This window comes from Theropithecus gelada, chromosome 14 (assembly GCF_003255815.1).
Source record: "Theropithecus gelada isolate Dixy chromosome 14, Tgel_1.0, whole genome shotgun sequence".
NCBI classification, from domain to species: domain Eukaryota; kingdom Metazoa; phylum Chordata; class Mammalia; order Primates; family Cercopithecidae; genus Theropithecus; species Theropithecus gelada.
In genome coordinates, this window is record NC_037682.1 from 477200 (window position 1) to 494174 (window position 16975).

Consider the following 16975-nt stretch of genomic DNA (forward strand, 5'->3'; position numbering starts at 1 on the left):
TTTTTTTTTTTTTTTTTTTGAGACGGAGTCTTTCTCTGTCACCCAGGCTGGAGTGCAGTGGCGCGATCTCAGCTCACTGCAAGCTCCACCTCCCTGGTCCACGCCATTCTCCTGCCACAGCCTCCCAAGTAGCTGGGACTACAGGCGCCCACTACCACGCCCGGCTAATGTTTTGTATCTTTTTTTTTTTTTAGTAGAGACGGAGTTTCACCATGTTAGCCAGGATAGTCTCGATCTCCTGACCTCGTGATCCGCCCGCCTTGGCCTCCCAAAGTGCTGGGATTACAGGCGTGAGCCCCTGTGCCCGGCCCTGTATGAATCTTTTCAAAGACGCACATGGTACACTTATAATAAGGAAAAAGGCCATTTTCATTTCACTTCAATAATAAAGACGGCTGGTGGCCCGAGTGTCCACACCTGGTGGCCAGCATGGTCAGCTGCTCTCAGCCCGCACTCTGCTGACCACCATGGCCCCTCTGACTGCTCCTGCTGTGTCTGTCCCTCCATCCTAGGCGTAGCATGGCATTCTCACGTCTGTCCACACCCTGGGCTCTCCTGTCTGTCCACACCCTGGGCTCTCCTGTCTGCTCACTCCAGCACCCCAGCTCCTGCCTCTGGGCCTTCGTGGACTCCAGACTCATATCCACCTGCTCAACACCTCCGGTCCGCAGTACATCCTCAAATCCGTGGAAACAAGGCTGAGTTCCTGAGCTCCCCCAAACCCACCTACCAGGGCTTCTCCATCTCAGGAAATGGCGGCTCCATCTTTCTAGCTGCTCCAGCCACAGTCCTGGAGTCCTTGGGAACCCACGCCCTCGCATGCACCGCCCCGGCACGCCCACTCTGCGTTCACACACACCCAGACTCCAGCACCCCTCAGCCTCTGCTGGCTTTACCCGGCCCCCAGCCAGTGCCAGCCCGTGATTACCTACAAGGGCCCTGCTGGGTCTTGCCCCCGTGGTGGGCTCACAGCCCAGCACCCAAAGGAGTCCTCTTAACTTCCAAGCTCTGGCCTGGAACCCAAGCTGAATCCATTCATCTTCTGAGGCAGCGCCAGCCTCCCATGAGATGACACTTGTGCCCCACCTCCTTCTCTGCTCCAGCCCGTGCCCGTCACTGCTGACGTCGCCCCACCCTCCTTGCTGTTTGTCACCTGTGCAGTGTCCCCTGCCAGACCCCCCTCACCTTGGTAAACTCTTAGCTCCAACTCCACCTGCCTGGCTTGACACTGCAGCTGGTTCCCAACCCTCCTAGCCCTTCTTTACTACTTGTTATCTTTCCCAGAACATCAATCATCTCCTCACAAACTACATAACTTCTTACACTGACATCTGACTGTGGATGTTGAAAGCACTGGAGCAGGGCCCAGCACACAATGAAGGCCCGAACAAACATACGCTCTGGGCCCTGCGGCTGCCCTGGGCCCCTCGGAGCACAGGTCTTTCTGGCCCTTCTGCCCTTGGTGCCTATATCCAGTCACACACACACTGCGTGACTCATCACAGCTTTTAGGAATTTCCTGAGCTTCAGACGCAGACGCAGAACAGCTGCTTGGCCACATCCAGGGGGCATTTCCCAGGAACCTGAGACCTGGGCATCCGAGCTGGGCATCCTCCCTCCCAAATCACACCTCACCAGCAAATGCCCTGACTTTACAGAACAAGCCAGACGCCTCCTTCTCACACCCCCAAAACAACACAGGCTGCAAGTCCAGTCCCCCTCCTCGCTGTCCCTCAGGTGACCACAGCTCCACCTTCTTCAGGACCAGCCTCCTGGCACTGCTTGCTCCACTCTCCACTCCCCAAAGGCCTCTCTGACCCCAAGGGTGCAGCTACGTCCCTGGGCCAGTCCCTTTGGATTTATCACTACTCCCAACGCAGCATCAGTATTCCTAATCTGACCTGGGAGGCCTGCCCCTCCACCTCATCCCGACGCCCCTTTTCCTCCTCCCTTCTCCTCACACGTGGTGCCCCACCCGCACCTATACCACCTCCAAAGCCCAGCAGCTTCCTACCTTCCTGTCTCCCGCACAGGCTGCTGTGCCCTCAGCCTGGAACCCCAGCTGAATCCACTCACTTTCCGAAAGTGGCACCAGCCCCGGAAGGGCCCATGAGATGATTTCTGTACCCCTCCCTTCCCCTGCCCTCCAGCCTCCTCCCTGCACAGGCTGACAAACCTCCAGGGAGGTCCCGAGGATGAGCAGCAGATCTGCCATGGGGAAATCAACCACGTGCAGCAGGAACCTCTGGGGCAGCGGCTCCCCAAAGAACACAATGTCGGGCTTCACAACGCCGGTGCAGACCGGGCAGCGGGGAACCCTGTCTGCCATCACGTCAGCCTGGAAAACAGAGAAAACAGGCCTGAGGAAGATGCCTGCAACACCCTGTAAAAGGAAAAGGCAACAAGTTCTTATTAAAGTGTCAAACATTCTCCCCCAAAAAAGGTGGGAGAGGTATCACGAACCCCCATGTACCCAGCTTTAGGAATTACCAGTTTTCACAGCTGATTGTGTCATAGCCCTCCAGAATCTGGGAGGAGGTGTTGGAGCATTTAAAAGCAAATCTTGGACATCATACGTTTCACCCATTATTACTTCGGCAGGCATCTAGCGTATCTAACACCGTGCTCTACACCTGGGATGGTGACCAGAGACATTCTGGTGCTAAGAAAACACCTGGTAGACCACACCGGTCCTCCAACAGTAGCCTGCAGGCATTTGGCCTACACCGAACATCATTCAGTCACAAGGTGAAACTGTCTCTGGTTTGAGCTTCAGTGATCGTGCCATTGCCTCAGCCCGGGGAGGCTTTCAGGTCGGCTTCACTCACTGGCCGGCATTATTAGGAGTAACATCTGCCAAACACTGCTTCCCTACTGGCCAAGGTGAAGTGGACACAACTTCACTGAGTCAAGACTAACATAAACTAATGCCTCGGAGCAGATGGAAAAGGGAGAGAGTTACAGAGGAAGACACCTGACTTTCTAGGGAAACCTTTACCGCTAATGGGGCTTGTTTTAAGCAGGCTCAATCCAGCAAGAAGCAACAGAAACAAAAGACAAAAGAAAGAGACCCACAAAAGATTTCAGATAATCTTGGATACACAGTAAAACTGTATTATATCTAAATTAAAAAGAAAAAACTGTTATCTTGGAGGCATGGGGTATAGTAAAAAAAAAAAATTAAGGAAGCAAAAAAAAGACGCACTTGAAATATCTATTAAAGGCCGGGCGCAGTGGCTCAGGCCTGTAATCCCAGCACTTTGGGAGGCCGAGGTGGGCGGATTATGAGGTCAGGAGATCAGACTGTCTTGGCCAACATGGTGAAACCCCGTCTCGGCTGGGCGCGGTGGCTCAAGCCTGTAATCCCAGCACTTTGGGAGGCCGAGACGGGCGGATCACGAGGTCAGGAGATCGAGACCATCCTGGCTAACACGGTGAAACTCCGTCTCTACTAAAAAATACAAAAAAAAAAAACTAGCCGGGCGAGGTGGCAGCGCCTGTGATCCCAGCTACTTGGGAGGCTGTGGCAGGGGAATTGCTGGAACCAGGGAGGCAGAGGTTGCAGTGGCTGAGATGGCGCCACCGCACTCCAGCCTGGGCAACAGAGTGAGACTCCATCTCAAAAAAAAACAAAAAACAAAAAACTATCAAAGATACAAAACTATTAAAAAATAATGTAGCAGACGTGAAAAATAACCAAACAGAACTTCTAGAAATAAAAAATCAAAGCTCAACGTCTGTTTCGAGTTGGTTTTGGGAAAAAAGAAAGCAGCAAACACTCAATGGAAGGGCTTTATAACAGAAAACACAATATTAGCAAACCGGAAGGAAGACCTGAGAAACCACCCAGAACGCAGCACAGGGAGGAGCATGACAGCACAGGAGAGCGATCAGGAGCAGCAGGAGAGAGATCAGGAGCAGCAGGAGAGAGATCAGGAGCACAGGAGAGAGATCAGGGGCAGCAGGAGAGCGATCAGGAGCAGCAGGAGAGAGATCAGGAGCAGCAGGAGAGAGATCAGGAGCACAGGAGAGAGATCAGGAGCACAGGAGAGAGATCAGGAGCACAGGAGAGAGATCAGGGGCAGCAGGAGAGAGATCAGGAGCAGCAGGAGAGAGATCAGGAGCAGCAGGGGAGAGATCAGGGGCAGCAGGAGAGAGATCAGGAGCACAGGAGAGAGATCAGGAGCAGCAGGAGAGAGATCAGGAGCACAGGAGAGAGATCAGGGGCAGCAGGAGAGAGATCAGGGGCAGCAGGAGAGAGATCAGGAGCAGCAGGAGAGCGATCAGGGGCAGCAGGAGAGCGATCAGGGGCAGCAGGAGAGAGATCAGGAGCAGCAGGAGAGAGATCAGGGGCAGCAGGAGAGCGATCAGGGACAGCAGGAGAGAGAGGCCTAACGTAGGTTCAATCAGAGGTCCCTACAGAGAGGGGCCAGATAGCGGCCGGGGCAATGCAGATCCCAAGATAACGGCCGAGTATTATCCAGCCACCATGAAAGACACCAACCCACAGATTCAGGATCTCAAGCAAGCGAGGGCTGCTGAGCCAGCATGAGGGTGCCCACAGGAAAAACATGAGTCACAAGCACATCTGTGGTTGGTTTTGTCCCAAGAGGTTCTCAGGAGGTTTAGTAATTATACGTGGTCCTTCAAAGGGGGAGGGTGGCTGTGAGGTGAATGGTTAAGTACTTGTGAGACTTCAGGAAGTGATAGGAGGAAACAGAGGAAGAGAACTAAGCAGACCTCTCAGGGAAGGGTGAAGGAACCATTCATCTCATCTCGTCTTTGATCTGTATCTGGGAAGATAAGCCAGTAATCCACATTAGCAGTATGGAGTCTTTGAAAAGGGTTGGTTTCTGTTTAGCCCTTAGTGAAGAAAGCCTAACGGTGGTTGGGGAGGGAGGGGTATAATGAGGCACATCTGACCTCCCCTCCTGCTATGGCCGGGAACTGACTTCCAAGGTTTCTCTGGGGTTCCCTTGACCAAGGGGAGGGGTCCATTCAGTTGGTTGCAGGGCTTAGAATTTTATTTTATATTTTATTTTTTTGAGATGGCATCTTACTCTGTCACCCAGGCTGGAGTGCAGTAGCATAATCTCGGCTCACTGCAACCTCTGCCTCCTGGGTTCCAGCAATTCTCTTGCCTCAGCTTCCCGAGTAGCTGGGATTACAGGTGTGTGCCACCACACGTGGCTCATTTTTGTATTTTTAGTAGAGACGGGGTTTCACCATGTTGGCCAGGCTGGTCTCGAACTCCTATCTCAGGTAATCCATCCGCCTCAGCTTCCCAAAGTGCTGGGATTACAGGCATGAGCCACCGCGCCTGGCCTAGAATTTTATTTTATTTTTCTCAAGGAAGGTCTACAATTTTTTTTTCTTTTTTTTTTTTTTTTTTTTTTTTTTGAGATGGAGTCTCTCTCCTGTTTCCCAGGCTGGAGTGCAATGGCCTAATCTTGGCTCACCACAACCTCCACCTCCTGGGTTCAAGCAATTCTCCTGCCTCAGCCTCCCGAGTAGCTGAGATTATAGGCATGCACCATCATGCCCGGCTAATTTTGTATTTTTAGTAGAGATGGGGTTTCTCCATGTTGGTCAGGCTGGTCTCGAACTCCTGACCTCAGGCGATCCACCCACCTGGTCTCCCAAAGTGCTGGGATTACAGGCGTGAGCCTCTGCGCCTACCTGGCCCACAAATTTTACGCAGAAGAAATCAAAGGAAATTCATATGGAAAACCAGCATGGAGAAACTGCAAAACTCCAAAGACAAAAGTCTTAAAAAACAGGCAGAGAGGCCGGACACGGTGGCTCATGCCTGTAATCCCAGCACTTTGGGAGGTTGAGGTGGGCGGATCACGAGGTCAGGAGTTCGAGACCAGCCTGACCCCATAGTAGAGATGAAACCCCATCTCTACTAAAAATACAAAAATTAGCTGGGCGTGGCAGCACGCGCCTGTAATCCCAGCTACTCCGGAGGCTGAGGCAAGAGAATCGCTAGAACCTGGGAGGCGGAGGTTGCAGTGAGCTGAGATCATACCGTTGCACTTCAGCCTGGGCGACAGAGCAAGACTCTGTCTCAAAAAAAAAAAAAAAAAAAAAAAAAACCCAAACAACAACAACAAAAATAAAACAGGCAGAGAACAGATAGCAACAGTTTCGGAAATTTACATGAAAAGGCAAAAGATTCAGAACAGCCAACACAGTACTGGAGGAGGAGAACAAAGGCGGGGAATTAACAACAACTTGTTGCCCAAATTATCTATTTTATTCTCTTATTTATTTATTTATTTTGTTTTGAGATGGAGTCTCACTCTGTTACCCAGGCTGGAGTGCAGTGGTGCGATCTCAGCTCACAGAAATCTCCCCCTCCCGGGTTCAAGCGATTCTCCTGCCTCAGCCTCCTGAGTATCTGGGATTACAGGTGCACCACCACACCCAGCTGATTTTTGTATTTTTAGTAGAGATGGGATTTCACCATTTTGGCCAGGCTGCTCTCAAACTCCCCACCTCAGGTGACCCGCCTGTCTAGGCCTCCCAAAGTGCTGGCATTACAGGTGTGAGCCACTGTGCCCAGCCCCTCATAATCTCTTTTAAATGCAAATCCCTTCACATCATTTTCCTGCCTAAATATCCTTCAATGCCTCCCATGATCGTCAGGATACAGTTCAAATCCTAACAGGGCAAGCAGGCCTCCCATACTCCAGGTCTCTGCTGCCAGAAACAGACTCTTACACCCAGACAGCCTCATCTCCAAGGTGCTTCCCAGCCTGCTCTGCTCCTACAGCTGAGTCAGCATCCAGTACATGTCTGCAGTAAAACTGGTATGGCACCCAACTGTAACTGTTGGATGACTCCACCTTAATTTGTTTTCACATCCACAGAACCCAGCAAAGGGCCTGGCACTGAGCAGACCAAACTATTTGTGGAATAAATTGGTCATTCAATGAATGAATGAGTTGATAAAAAGAATAATACGCATATATTAAGTTTCTATATGTGCTGGACTCACACTTCCTAAGTTCAAAACTTACTACAAAGCTATAGTGACCAAAACATGACAGTGCAGGCACAAGGATATACATATAACAATGGAATAGAACTGAGAATCCAGAAATAACCATACACCTAGGCCAACTGACTTTCAACAAGAATGCCAAGACCACAGTTTCTGTTTAACAAACGGTGCTGGAACAATTACATATCCACAGACAAGAAAACGAAGCTGGATCCCTACCTCACAGCACACACAAAAATTAACTCAAAATGGATCAAAGAACTCAATGTAAAAGCTTTAAACTATAAAACTCTTACAAGAAAACATAGGGGTAAAATGATACCATTTCTCAGACATTCCAAAAGAGTGAGAAAAAAATAGATAAACTGGATTTCATCAAAAATCAATACTCTCATGCATCAAGAGATATCATCAAGAAAGTAAAAAAGACAACCTACAGAATGGCAGAAAATACTTGCAAACTATGTGTCTGGTAAGGATCTAGCTTCCAGAATATATAAAAGACTCTTAACAATAAAAAAGACAACACAATTAAACAATGGCAAAGGACTTCAATCTCCAAAGATACACAAATGGCCAAAAAGTACATGGAAAGATGTTTGATATCTGAATCATTAGGAAAACACCAATCAGTGCTACAACGGGTTACCAGTTCCCACCCACAGGGATAGCTGTAATTAAAAAATGGAAAGTAAGTGTTGGGATATGGATAAGAGGAGACCCTTGCACACTGTTGGTGGAATGTAAAATGGTCCAGCTTCTGCAGAAAACAGTATATTCGCTCCTCAAAAAGTTAAACACGGCCGGGCGCGGTGGCTCAAGCCTGTAATCCCAGCACTTTGGGAGGCCGAGACGGGCGGATCACGAGGTCAGGAGATCGAGACCATCCTGGCTAACACGGTGAAACCCCGTCTCTATTAAGAAATACAAAAAACTAGCCGGGCGAGGTGGCGGGCGCCTGTAGTCCCAGCTACTCGGGAGGCTGAGGCCGGAGAATGGCGTGAACCCGGGAGGCGGAGCTTGCAGTGAGCTGAGATCCGGCCACTGCAGTCCAGCCTGGGTGACAGAGCGAGACTCCGTCTAAAAAAAAAAAAATAAAAAATAAAAAAAAAAAAAAAGTTAAACACGGGCTGGGTGCAGTGGCTCACGCCTGTAATCCCAGCACTTTGGGAGGCTGAGGTGGGCGGATCACCAGGTCAAGAGATGGAGACATGCTGGCCAACACGGTGAAACCCTGTCTCTACTAAAATACAAAAATCAGCCAGGCGTGGTGGCGGGCGCCTGTAGTCCCAGATATTCAGGAAGCTGAGGCAGGAGAATCGCTTGAACCCTGGAGGCGGAGGGTACAGTGAGCCAAGATTGCGCCACTGCACTCCAGCCTGGTGACAGAGCGAGACTCGTCTCAAAACAAACAAACAAAAAAGTTAAACATGGGCAGGGCACAGTGCTCATGCCTGTAATCCCAACATTTTGGGAGGCTGAGGCGGGTGAACCACCTGAGGTCAGAAGTGCAGGAGCAGCCTGGCCAACGTGGTGAAATCACATCTCTGCTAGAAATACAAAAACCATTAGCTGGGCGCGGTGGCTTAATAGCTCAAGGTTTTCTTCTGGGGTAATCAGCATGTTCTGGAACTTGATAGAGATGATGGGTACCCACACTGTGAAGGTACCAAATGCCAATGAACTGAACACCTTAAAATAGTTACATTTAAGTTATGTCAAATTCACCTCAATAAGCTGGGTGGATCACTTGAGGTCAGGAGTTCGAGACCAGCCTGGCCAACATGATGAAACCCCATCTCTACTGAAAATCCAAAAACAATGGGTCAGGCGTGTTGGCACACACCTGTAGTCCCAGCTACTCGGGAGGCTGAGGCAGGAGAATGGCGTGAACCCGGGAGGCGGAGCTCGCAGTGAGCTGAGATCCGGCCACTGCACTCCAGCCCGGGTGACAGAGCGAGACTCCGTCTCAAAAAAAAAAAAAAAAAAAAAAGATTTTTTTCAACTCTATCCTATTCTATTTTAAGAAACCCATTCTACAGAAATACAGAAGTACATAGCAGCATAAGCATAGGTATCACTGTTATATTTTTAATAGTGAAAATTACATACATCAAAGAATGTCCCACAATACGTGAATGGCTAAATGTAATACTCTATAGTTAATAAAAAGAGTAAGCAGAACTGTGGGTATTGACACAAGAGATCCATGAAACTGCTCAGTAAAAAATCAAGCTGTAGAATACTAAGCTTAAAATAACTCCAGGCCGGGCGCGGTGGCTCAAGCCTGTAATCCCAGCACTTTGGGAGGCCGAGACGGGCGGATCACGAGGTCAGGAGATCGAGATCATCCTGGCTAACACGGTGAAACCCCGTCTCTACTAAAAAATACAAAAAACTAGCCAGGCGCGGTGGCGGGCGCCTGTAGTCCCAGCTACTCGGGAGGCTGAGGCAGGAGAATGGCGTGAACCCGGGAGGCGGAGCTTGCAGTGAGCTGAGATCCGGCCACTGCACTCCAGCCTGGGCGACAGAGCGAGACTCCGACTCAAAAAAAAAAAAAAAAAAAAAAAAAAACTCCATTGCTGAAATTTTTTGGTTTTTTTTTGAGACGGAGTCTCGCTCTGTCGCCAGGCTGGAGGGCAGTGGCACCATCTCGGCTCGCTACAACCTCTGCCTCCCAGGTTCAAACAATTCTCCTACCTCAACCTCCCGAGTAGCTGGGACTACAAGCGCCCACCACCACGCCCAGCTAATTTTTGTATTTTTGGTAGAGACAGGGTTTCACTGTGTTAGCCAGGATGGTCTCAATCTCTTGACCTCGTGATCTGCCCGCCTTGGCCTCCCAAAGTGCTGGGATTACAGGTGTGAGCCACTGTGCCCAGCCTGAAAAAAAATTTTTCAACTGTGTGTAGGTGTATGTACATAAATACGTGTAGCACGTTTACATAAACATATCACTTTTTTTTTTTTAAAGGCCTGGAACATTATACACCAAGCTGTTAAAAGTGGGCAACAGGGGCTGGCGTGGTGGCTCATGCCTGTAATCCCAGCACTTTGGAAGGCCAAGGTGGGCGGATCACCTGAGGTCAGGAGTTCGAGGCCAGCCTGGCCAACATAGTGAAACCCTGTCACTACTAAAAATACAGAAAAAGAAAAAAAAATTAGCTGGGTGTGGTGGTACATGCCTGTAATCCCAGCTACTTAGGAGGCTGAGGCAGGAGAATTCCTTGAACCCAGGAGACAGAGGTTGCAGTGAGCCAAGATCACCCCACGGCCCTCCACCCTGGGTGACAGAGCAAGACTCTGTCTTGAAAAAAATTAAAAAGTGGGCAGCTGGAATTGGCTGAAAGGAGGTTCATTTTCCCTACATATTTCTATATTATCTTAAATTTTTTTACAAACATGTATTAAATTTCTAATTTACAAATAAAAATTTTCACACTATTACTGTTCAACTGTCCTTTCGAGACAATGCTTATAAAATACCACTTTTCCAGATCACCCCAACAGCAAACTGCAGAAGGACGACCAACAGCAGGATAACTCACCCGAAAGTCCTCCCCTGGGAAGGGTCTTCGGCAGACTGTGCAGGTGGCAGAGGCAAAGGTTCCATGAGCTTCAACCAGCTTTGAGGCAGGGATGCCCGACACTGAAATTCAAGCCAAAGCTAAGTGTTGCTGCTGCCTCCGAGATGAGCACACAAGTCCCAGAGCACAACTTCTGGGCTTGGCAGGCCTCCTGGAAGGAGGCACAACCCCGTTGGGTTGCGATGTCCTCAAGCCTGGTGTTCATGCCCATATCACCTACATGCACCACCAACCAGAAGGCAGGGGAGCAAAGGGGCGCCCAGCTGGAGCCAAATCACGGTTAAAACAAAGCCTGTCAAAACTCAGTACAAAACACCATTTGATAAAAGCTCAAATAAAATTATATCCAGTCGGGCACGGTGGCCCACGCCTGTAATCCCAACACTTTGGGAGGCCAAGGTGGGCAGATCATTTGAGGTTAGGAGTTTGAGATCAGCCTGGCCAACATGGTGAAACTCTACCTCCACTAAAAATACAAAAATTAGCCGGATGTGGTGGCGGGCACCTGTAGTCCCAGTTACTCGGGGAGGCTGAGGCAGGAGAATCGCTTGAACGTGGGAGGTGGAGGTTGCAGTGAGCTGAGATCGTGCTACTGCCCTCCAGTTTGGGCGACAGAGACAGATTCTGTCTCAAAAAAAAAATTATATCCAATACCCGGCTGGGCACAGTGGCTCACAGCTGTAATCCCAGTGCTTTGGAAGGCCAAGGCAGGAGGATCACTTGAGGCCAGGAGTTTGAGACCAACCTGGGCAACATAGTGAGACTTGTCTTTAAAAATTTTACAAATTAGCCAGGCATGGTAGTGCATGCCTGTAGTCCCAGCTAGTCCAGAGGCTGAGGCAAAAGGATCACTTCAGCCCAAGAGCTCAGGCTATAGTGAGCTATGATCATGCCACTGCACTCTAGCCTGGGCAACAGAGCCAAGACCCTGTCTCAAAAAATTGTATCCAATATCTAGGAACACATTTTCTATTCTATACCAAGTTAAAATGAGGATATAAATATCATAAATTCCAAAAGAACGGCTTGGTAGAAAAACAGACAAAAAGTGACTTCCTATGAAGGTTGTGTTAGTATTGTCACGGTCCCCGCTGTAGGAGGCTTCCCAAGTCCCTGTCGCTGCCCTAACTCAGCAGTGCTGAATCTCACAGCCAGGAGCTCCCGCCTTCCCACAAGGCCTGCCCTGCTGCACCTCTGGGAGAAGAGACCACCAACATGGGGTATCCACTGCTGCCTCTGTGGTTCCAAGCTAGGGGATCCTTCTGGCAAGGAAACACATGCCTGGAGCCAAGGTGCCTCCTCTTTTTACCTGACAACACATCAGCAGACTGGCTGAGCCGCTCCTGGCTCCCAGCGCCTGTCCGCAGCACTGCACGTAAGGAAAAGGCCCCACCAAGTGCTTCCGTAAGGTGCACGGCCAGAAGGTGGCACAACCTATGACCCGCTGGTTTGGGCACCATGTGGATATGGCCAAGAAATCACCACAGACTGGGTGTGACAATATTAAGGAATTACTAGTGATTCTTTAGCGTGAAAATGGTATCAGAGTTGGTTTTTTTTTTTTTTATTATTTATTTTTTTGAGACCGAGTCTCCCTCTGTCACCCAGGCTGGAGTGAAGTGGAGTGATCTCGGCTCACTGCAACCTCCGCCTGCTGGGTTCAAGAGATTCTCCTGTCTTAGCCTCCCAAATACCTGGGATTACAGGCACACACCACCATGCCTGGCTAATTTTTTGTATTTTTAGTAGAGATGGGGTTTTGCCACGTTGGCCAGGCTGGTCTCGAACTCCCGACCTCAGGTGATCCACCTGCCTCGGCCTCCCAAAATGCTGGGATTACAGATGTGAGCCACCACACCCGGCCAGAGTTGTTTTTAAAGTATCCTCTAGAGATATCCATCCATGTGTTTATAGATTATTTCTAGATTAAATTCATGATATGAGAGATTTGCTTCAAAATAATCTGGGGATTTGGAAGAAGGTGGTGAGGACGCAGGAAGGACTGGCTATGTGCTGGTGATGAGGACAGGACGGTTCGTTACATTTTTCTCTTTGCGTGTGCTCAAAAAAATTCCATAATACAATTTTTAAAAGAGAGAAGAAAAAAGAGAGATCATCACACCAGATTGGCAAAACAATGTCAACTTCTGCCCAAAATACACAGCTCTGCAGGTATGTAGGAGAACAAGCAGTGGCCTTTAAACACCCAGAGACATTTTCCTTGGCAACAAAGCCCTAACTAGTTGGCTCAAAAACAGTCCCAAGGAAGAAGCACGAGCACCAGGCTTCGGCCGTCCCCAGAAACAGGCACCTGAGCCTTCCCTGTGAGAAAAAGAATGTGTGCGACTCACAGAGGGCTCACCTCGCTCAAGCCCATCGATGTTCTGCGTGTAGAGCCGCAGAAGCAGCCCCTTGTCATGAAGCAGCCGGAGGAAGTAGTGAGTGATGTTGGGCTTATAGTTTCCAGGGTACAGCTCCTTGGCCAAAGTGAAAAAGGGCTTGGGGTTGTGAAAGAAGAATGGGAGTTCGAAAATGGCCTCCGGGTACGGGAGATCGTACTGCTGGAGGTTGCTGTACAGGCCACTCCCCGGAGATCTGCAGGGAGAGAAGACAGAGGCTCTGAGGCCTTTGCAAGAAACCGGGCAGTGGGGAGGGCAGGAGGCAGGGGAGGGGAGGGCAGGAGGCAGGTGGGACTGCAGGCAGTACCTGAAGTCTGGAATGCCACTAGGTGTGCTGATGCCGGCTCCCACCATGGCCACCACCCTCTGACAGGCTCTGGCCCGAATCAGCTCAGCTACATCCTGCAGGGAAAGCTTCCCCTTGTCACTGTCACCTCCACTTCCAACAACACTTGAAGCACCCACAGAAAAAGATAAAGGCCTTCTTCCACCTTTAATACTGACAGAAAAAAACACAGCAGCAAAGGAAACAGATAGCAACCAGTCTCAGGATAGCAAGAAAGAGCATGGTTCTGCCCTCTGCACCACCCCCATCGAGAATGACCATGTATGTCCCCCCAGGCCTCTCAAAATAATCACCTTTCTCAGATGACTAGTGAGCTACAACGGAAAGCAGTCATAAATCAGAATCAAGACTTATTTGGGAGCAAAAATTTCAGGTTAATGGGAACTGTGCTCATTTCATAATTCAGTACACTCAGTAGGCACTCAACTCTCTGACTGAGTGCAAACCTCCAAAGGAGTTTTCTAATGAAAACTCATCAAGTAGTCAAGAAGCAAAGAGGGAAAACCCTGGCTCTAAAACCATCTCACCACCTATTAAACGCCCCATTTCAGACATTTATTAACTTAAAGTCATTCCTCAAATAGCTACTGTGCTGCTACTAAACATGAACTGTTAAGAGAAGCATAAAGGAATGAAAGTTATTATGGCTGTTGAGTGCCTGCTGAGGCCAAGGTATCCTGAAGGGTGCCTGAGTACATTCCTCATCTACGTAAATAAAATGTTTGTGAGTCACTGAATAACACATAAACGGCATTTCACCAAATGTCTGGAACATCAGATGTATGGCTTAAAGTATACGCTGCATGGTGTGAAGTTCACTGGGAGTGGGGGACCCTGAGGGGCAGGTATGGGGGCAACCTGGGAGGGACACTGTGCAAATTACACAAAGAACAAATTCAGAGAGCTCAAAAATCCAAAGCCAAACTGCAGAAAGCCCATGCAATGGACTCCTCATAGGGAGCCCTGTGCCTCCTGCTTTAGGGCCAGTGGTAGCAAGGATTAGTTTAACAGTCTTGCAGAGTATCACTGATCTTAGAATGCGCTCCATGTGTTTGTCGGTCCTGGTCCCCGCTCCATCCATAGCACCTAGAGCAGAGTCTGGCACAGAACAAGAGCTCACTCAGGGCTTCTTGGATGAATGACTGACTCTTCAGAATCTTTTGTTTGAGACGGAGTTTTGCTCTTTCGCTTGGGCTGGAGTGCAATGGTGCAATCTCAGCTCACTGCAACGTCCGCCTTCCGGGTTCAGGTGATTCTCCTGCCTCCGCCTCCCGAGTAGCTGGGATTACAGGCGCCCACCACCACCCCCAGCTAATTTTTGTAATTTTAGTAGAAACGGGGTTTCACCATGTTGGCCAGGCTAGTCTCGAACTCCTGACCTCGTTATCCACTTGCCTCATCCTCCCAAAGTGCTGGGATTACAGGCATGAGCCACCACGCCCAGCCGACGTTTCAGGATCTATTAAACTTTTTTTTTCTTTTTTTTCCCAGGTAGATAAGAGTCTTGCTCTGTCACCCAGGCTGGAGTGCAGTGACTCAATCATAGCTCACTGCAGCCTTGAACTCCTCGACTCAAGGGATCCTCTTGCCTTAGTCTCAGAAGTAACTGGGACAACAGGCTTGCGCCACCATGCCCGGCTAATTTTTAAATTTTTTGTAGAGATGGAGGTCTCATTATGTTGCCCAGGCTGGTCTTGAACTCCTGGCCTCAAGCTATCGCCCTGTCTCAGCCTCCGAAAGTGCTGGTATTACAAGGGTGAGCTACCACTTCAAGCCTCACTTTTCACCAATTTTCAGCAGTGTGTCAGACAGCATCAAGTCAATGTACCATTATTTACTTAAATATTCATCCATTATAGGGCATTTGATATCTAACAACCATGGACCTTAAGATTTTTTCCTATGTAGGCTCAGCTCTTAGATGCAATTACTATGGAGACGGGTATGATCACATGGGGTGGGAGCATTAACCGCACAACATTTATGAGGGATAATTAAAGCGTTAAATGCATATACTTTTGGACCTAGCAGTCCCAGTACTAGGAATTTATGCAAAAAGTGAGGTGCAAACAAGGTTATTCACCACAGCATGATGTAAGTAACTAAAGGTTAGAAGGTATTTCAATGGGGGAATGGTGAACTAAACGACAAAACCCCGTAAAGGACGTCCACAGATCAGCGTAAAGACGGAGGCCCCGGGTGTTGGAACGGAAGTAACTCCCAGACATGCCTCAAAGGAAACACGGCAAGGTGAGAAAGGGGGGCGAGGTGTAGACAACGAACACGCAAGAAGTGCTTGTCCTTGCCCAAAATACCTCGAAAAGAAGAAACCGGGAGCTGCTGCCCTCGGCTGCCTCCGGAATGCCCTGGGCACCGCGGGTCTGGGAGGCCTCTGCAAGGGGCGCGCCGAGTCCAAGGGCTCACCGCGGACCCCGCGGCTGCCTCTCGGTCCCGCACTGACATCGTCCCTGCCGCCAAGCACCAGCCGACAGCTCCAGGCCTGGAACGGCCCCACGCCTCCCCCGGCCTCGGCCCGTTCAGCTACCCGGCCCCACACCCGGACGGCTGCCACGGCGCGCCAAACCCAGAACGCCATGTTCCCCGCAGCCTGAGGAGTCCTCCGGACTCGCCCCGCCTCCGCGTCCCGGCCCCGCCTCCGCGTCCCGGCCCCGCCTCCGCGTCCCGGCCCCGCCTCCAACTCCCGGCCCCGCCTCCAACTCCCGGCCCCGCCTCCAACTCCCGGCCCCGCCTCCAACTCCCGGCCCCGCCTCCGTGTCCACGCCTCCGGCGCGACCGGGTAGACGCTGAGGCCGAGTAGAGGAAGTTCCCTAGTCTGGTGTCTGACCTCTCGCCCAGGAGGTCAAACCTGGAGCCAGCATTTCTGTACCCTGCGCTCACACCTTTTTCAACCCGGATGGCGGTGACAGTTAATACTTTCTGGGCGCTTTTACTATGGTCAGGCATTATATTTACACCTAGTCCTCGCAAGACCCTACTGGGAAGGTCATTTGAGAGGAGCAATTCCGGGTCACAAAGGCTAACACCACAAAGCTAGTCCATGGCCGGTTCGACCACAGGCACCCATACTTTTTAAGCCTCAATGGCACAACCAGGTGCGCGGGAAGCGGGCTGCAAACGCCGAGAGTTTTGTCCCGAGCGCAGACATGCGCGGTTACCGGGCAACCAGCGGGCCCCGCCCCCCGGCCGGCTACGGCGCTCCCAGCCTGCCCCGCGCCGCGCGGCGCCGGAAGTGAGTGAGCATTTCCGGCAGACATCCCCGCGGGGCTGACATCCCGGTTCTTCGTCTGTGCCGGGGGTCTTCCTGCTGTCATGAAGGACGTACCGGGCTTCCTACAGCAGAGCCAGAGCTCCGGGCCCGGACAGCCCGCTGTGTGGCACCGTCTGGAGGAACTCTACACGAAGAAGTAAGCTCCGAGCAGACAGACGGGCCCTGGGCCCCGGCGATAGAGGGAGACGGAGGGGGCGGGCGGGCGGAGAAGCGGGCCCTTGATGGGCTGAGGGTGCCCAGACCCAAGTTGCGGGGAAACGGGGACGTGTAGCGACTGGCTGTGCCAGCAGGGTTTGCTGAGGAACCCCGAGTGGCAGGGTCGAGGAGTAAGAAGGATGACAGACC

The 16975-nt window shown here is 50.7% G+C and overlaps 2 protein-coding genes across 7 annotated transcripts in view; one reads left to right on the forward strand and one right to left on the reverse strand.

Annotated features, from left to right (window-relative positions):
* The window catches only part of SIRT3 (sirtuin 3), a 24308-nt gene extending 7755 nt beyond the window's left edge, over positions 1 to 16553 (reverse strand). Inside the window, exons 1-5 of one of the 5 annotated variants that reach the window (XM_025355947.1) lie at positions 15657 to 16044; positions 13303 to 13494; positions 12959 to 13191; positions 10558 to 10658; positions 2177 to 2338 (exon numbers count right to left, since the gene is read on the reverse strand). In XM_025355947.1, the coding sequence (XP_025211732.1) occupies positions 2177 to 2338; positions 10558 to 10658; positions 12959 to 13191; positions 13303 to 13494; positions 15657 to 15937 (969 nt within the window). In that variant the 5' untranslated portion in view covers positions 15938 to 16044. Of the gene's footprint in view, positions 1 to 2176; positions 2339 to 10557; positions 10659 to 12958; positions 13192 to 13302; positions 13495 to 15656; positions 16045 to 16241 lie in introns of those variants that run through there. The other 4 variants (XM_025355950.1, XM_025355951.1, XM_025355949.1 and 1 more) reach the window with 4 other exon arrangements.
* Positions 16172 to 16975, forward strand: part of PSMD13 (proteasome 26S subunit, non-ATPase 13) — a 16644-nt gene continuing 15840 nt past the window's right edge. Inside the window, exon 1 of one of the 2 annotated variants that reach the window (XM_025355953.1) lies at positions 16172 to 16766. In XM_025355953.1, the coding sequence (XP_025211738.1) occupies positions 16672 to 16766 (95 nt within the window). In that variant the 5' untranslated portion in view covers positions 16172 to 16671. The remainder of the gene's footprint in view (positions 16767 to 16975) is intronic. The other variant, XM_025355952.1, reaches the window with a different exon arrangement.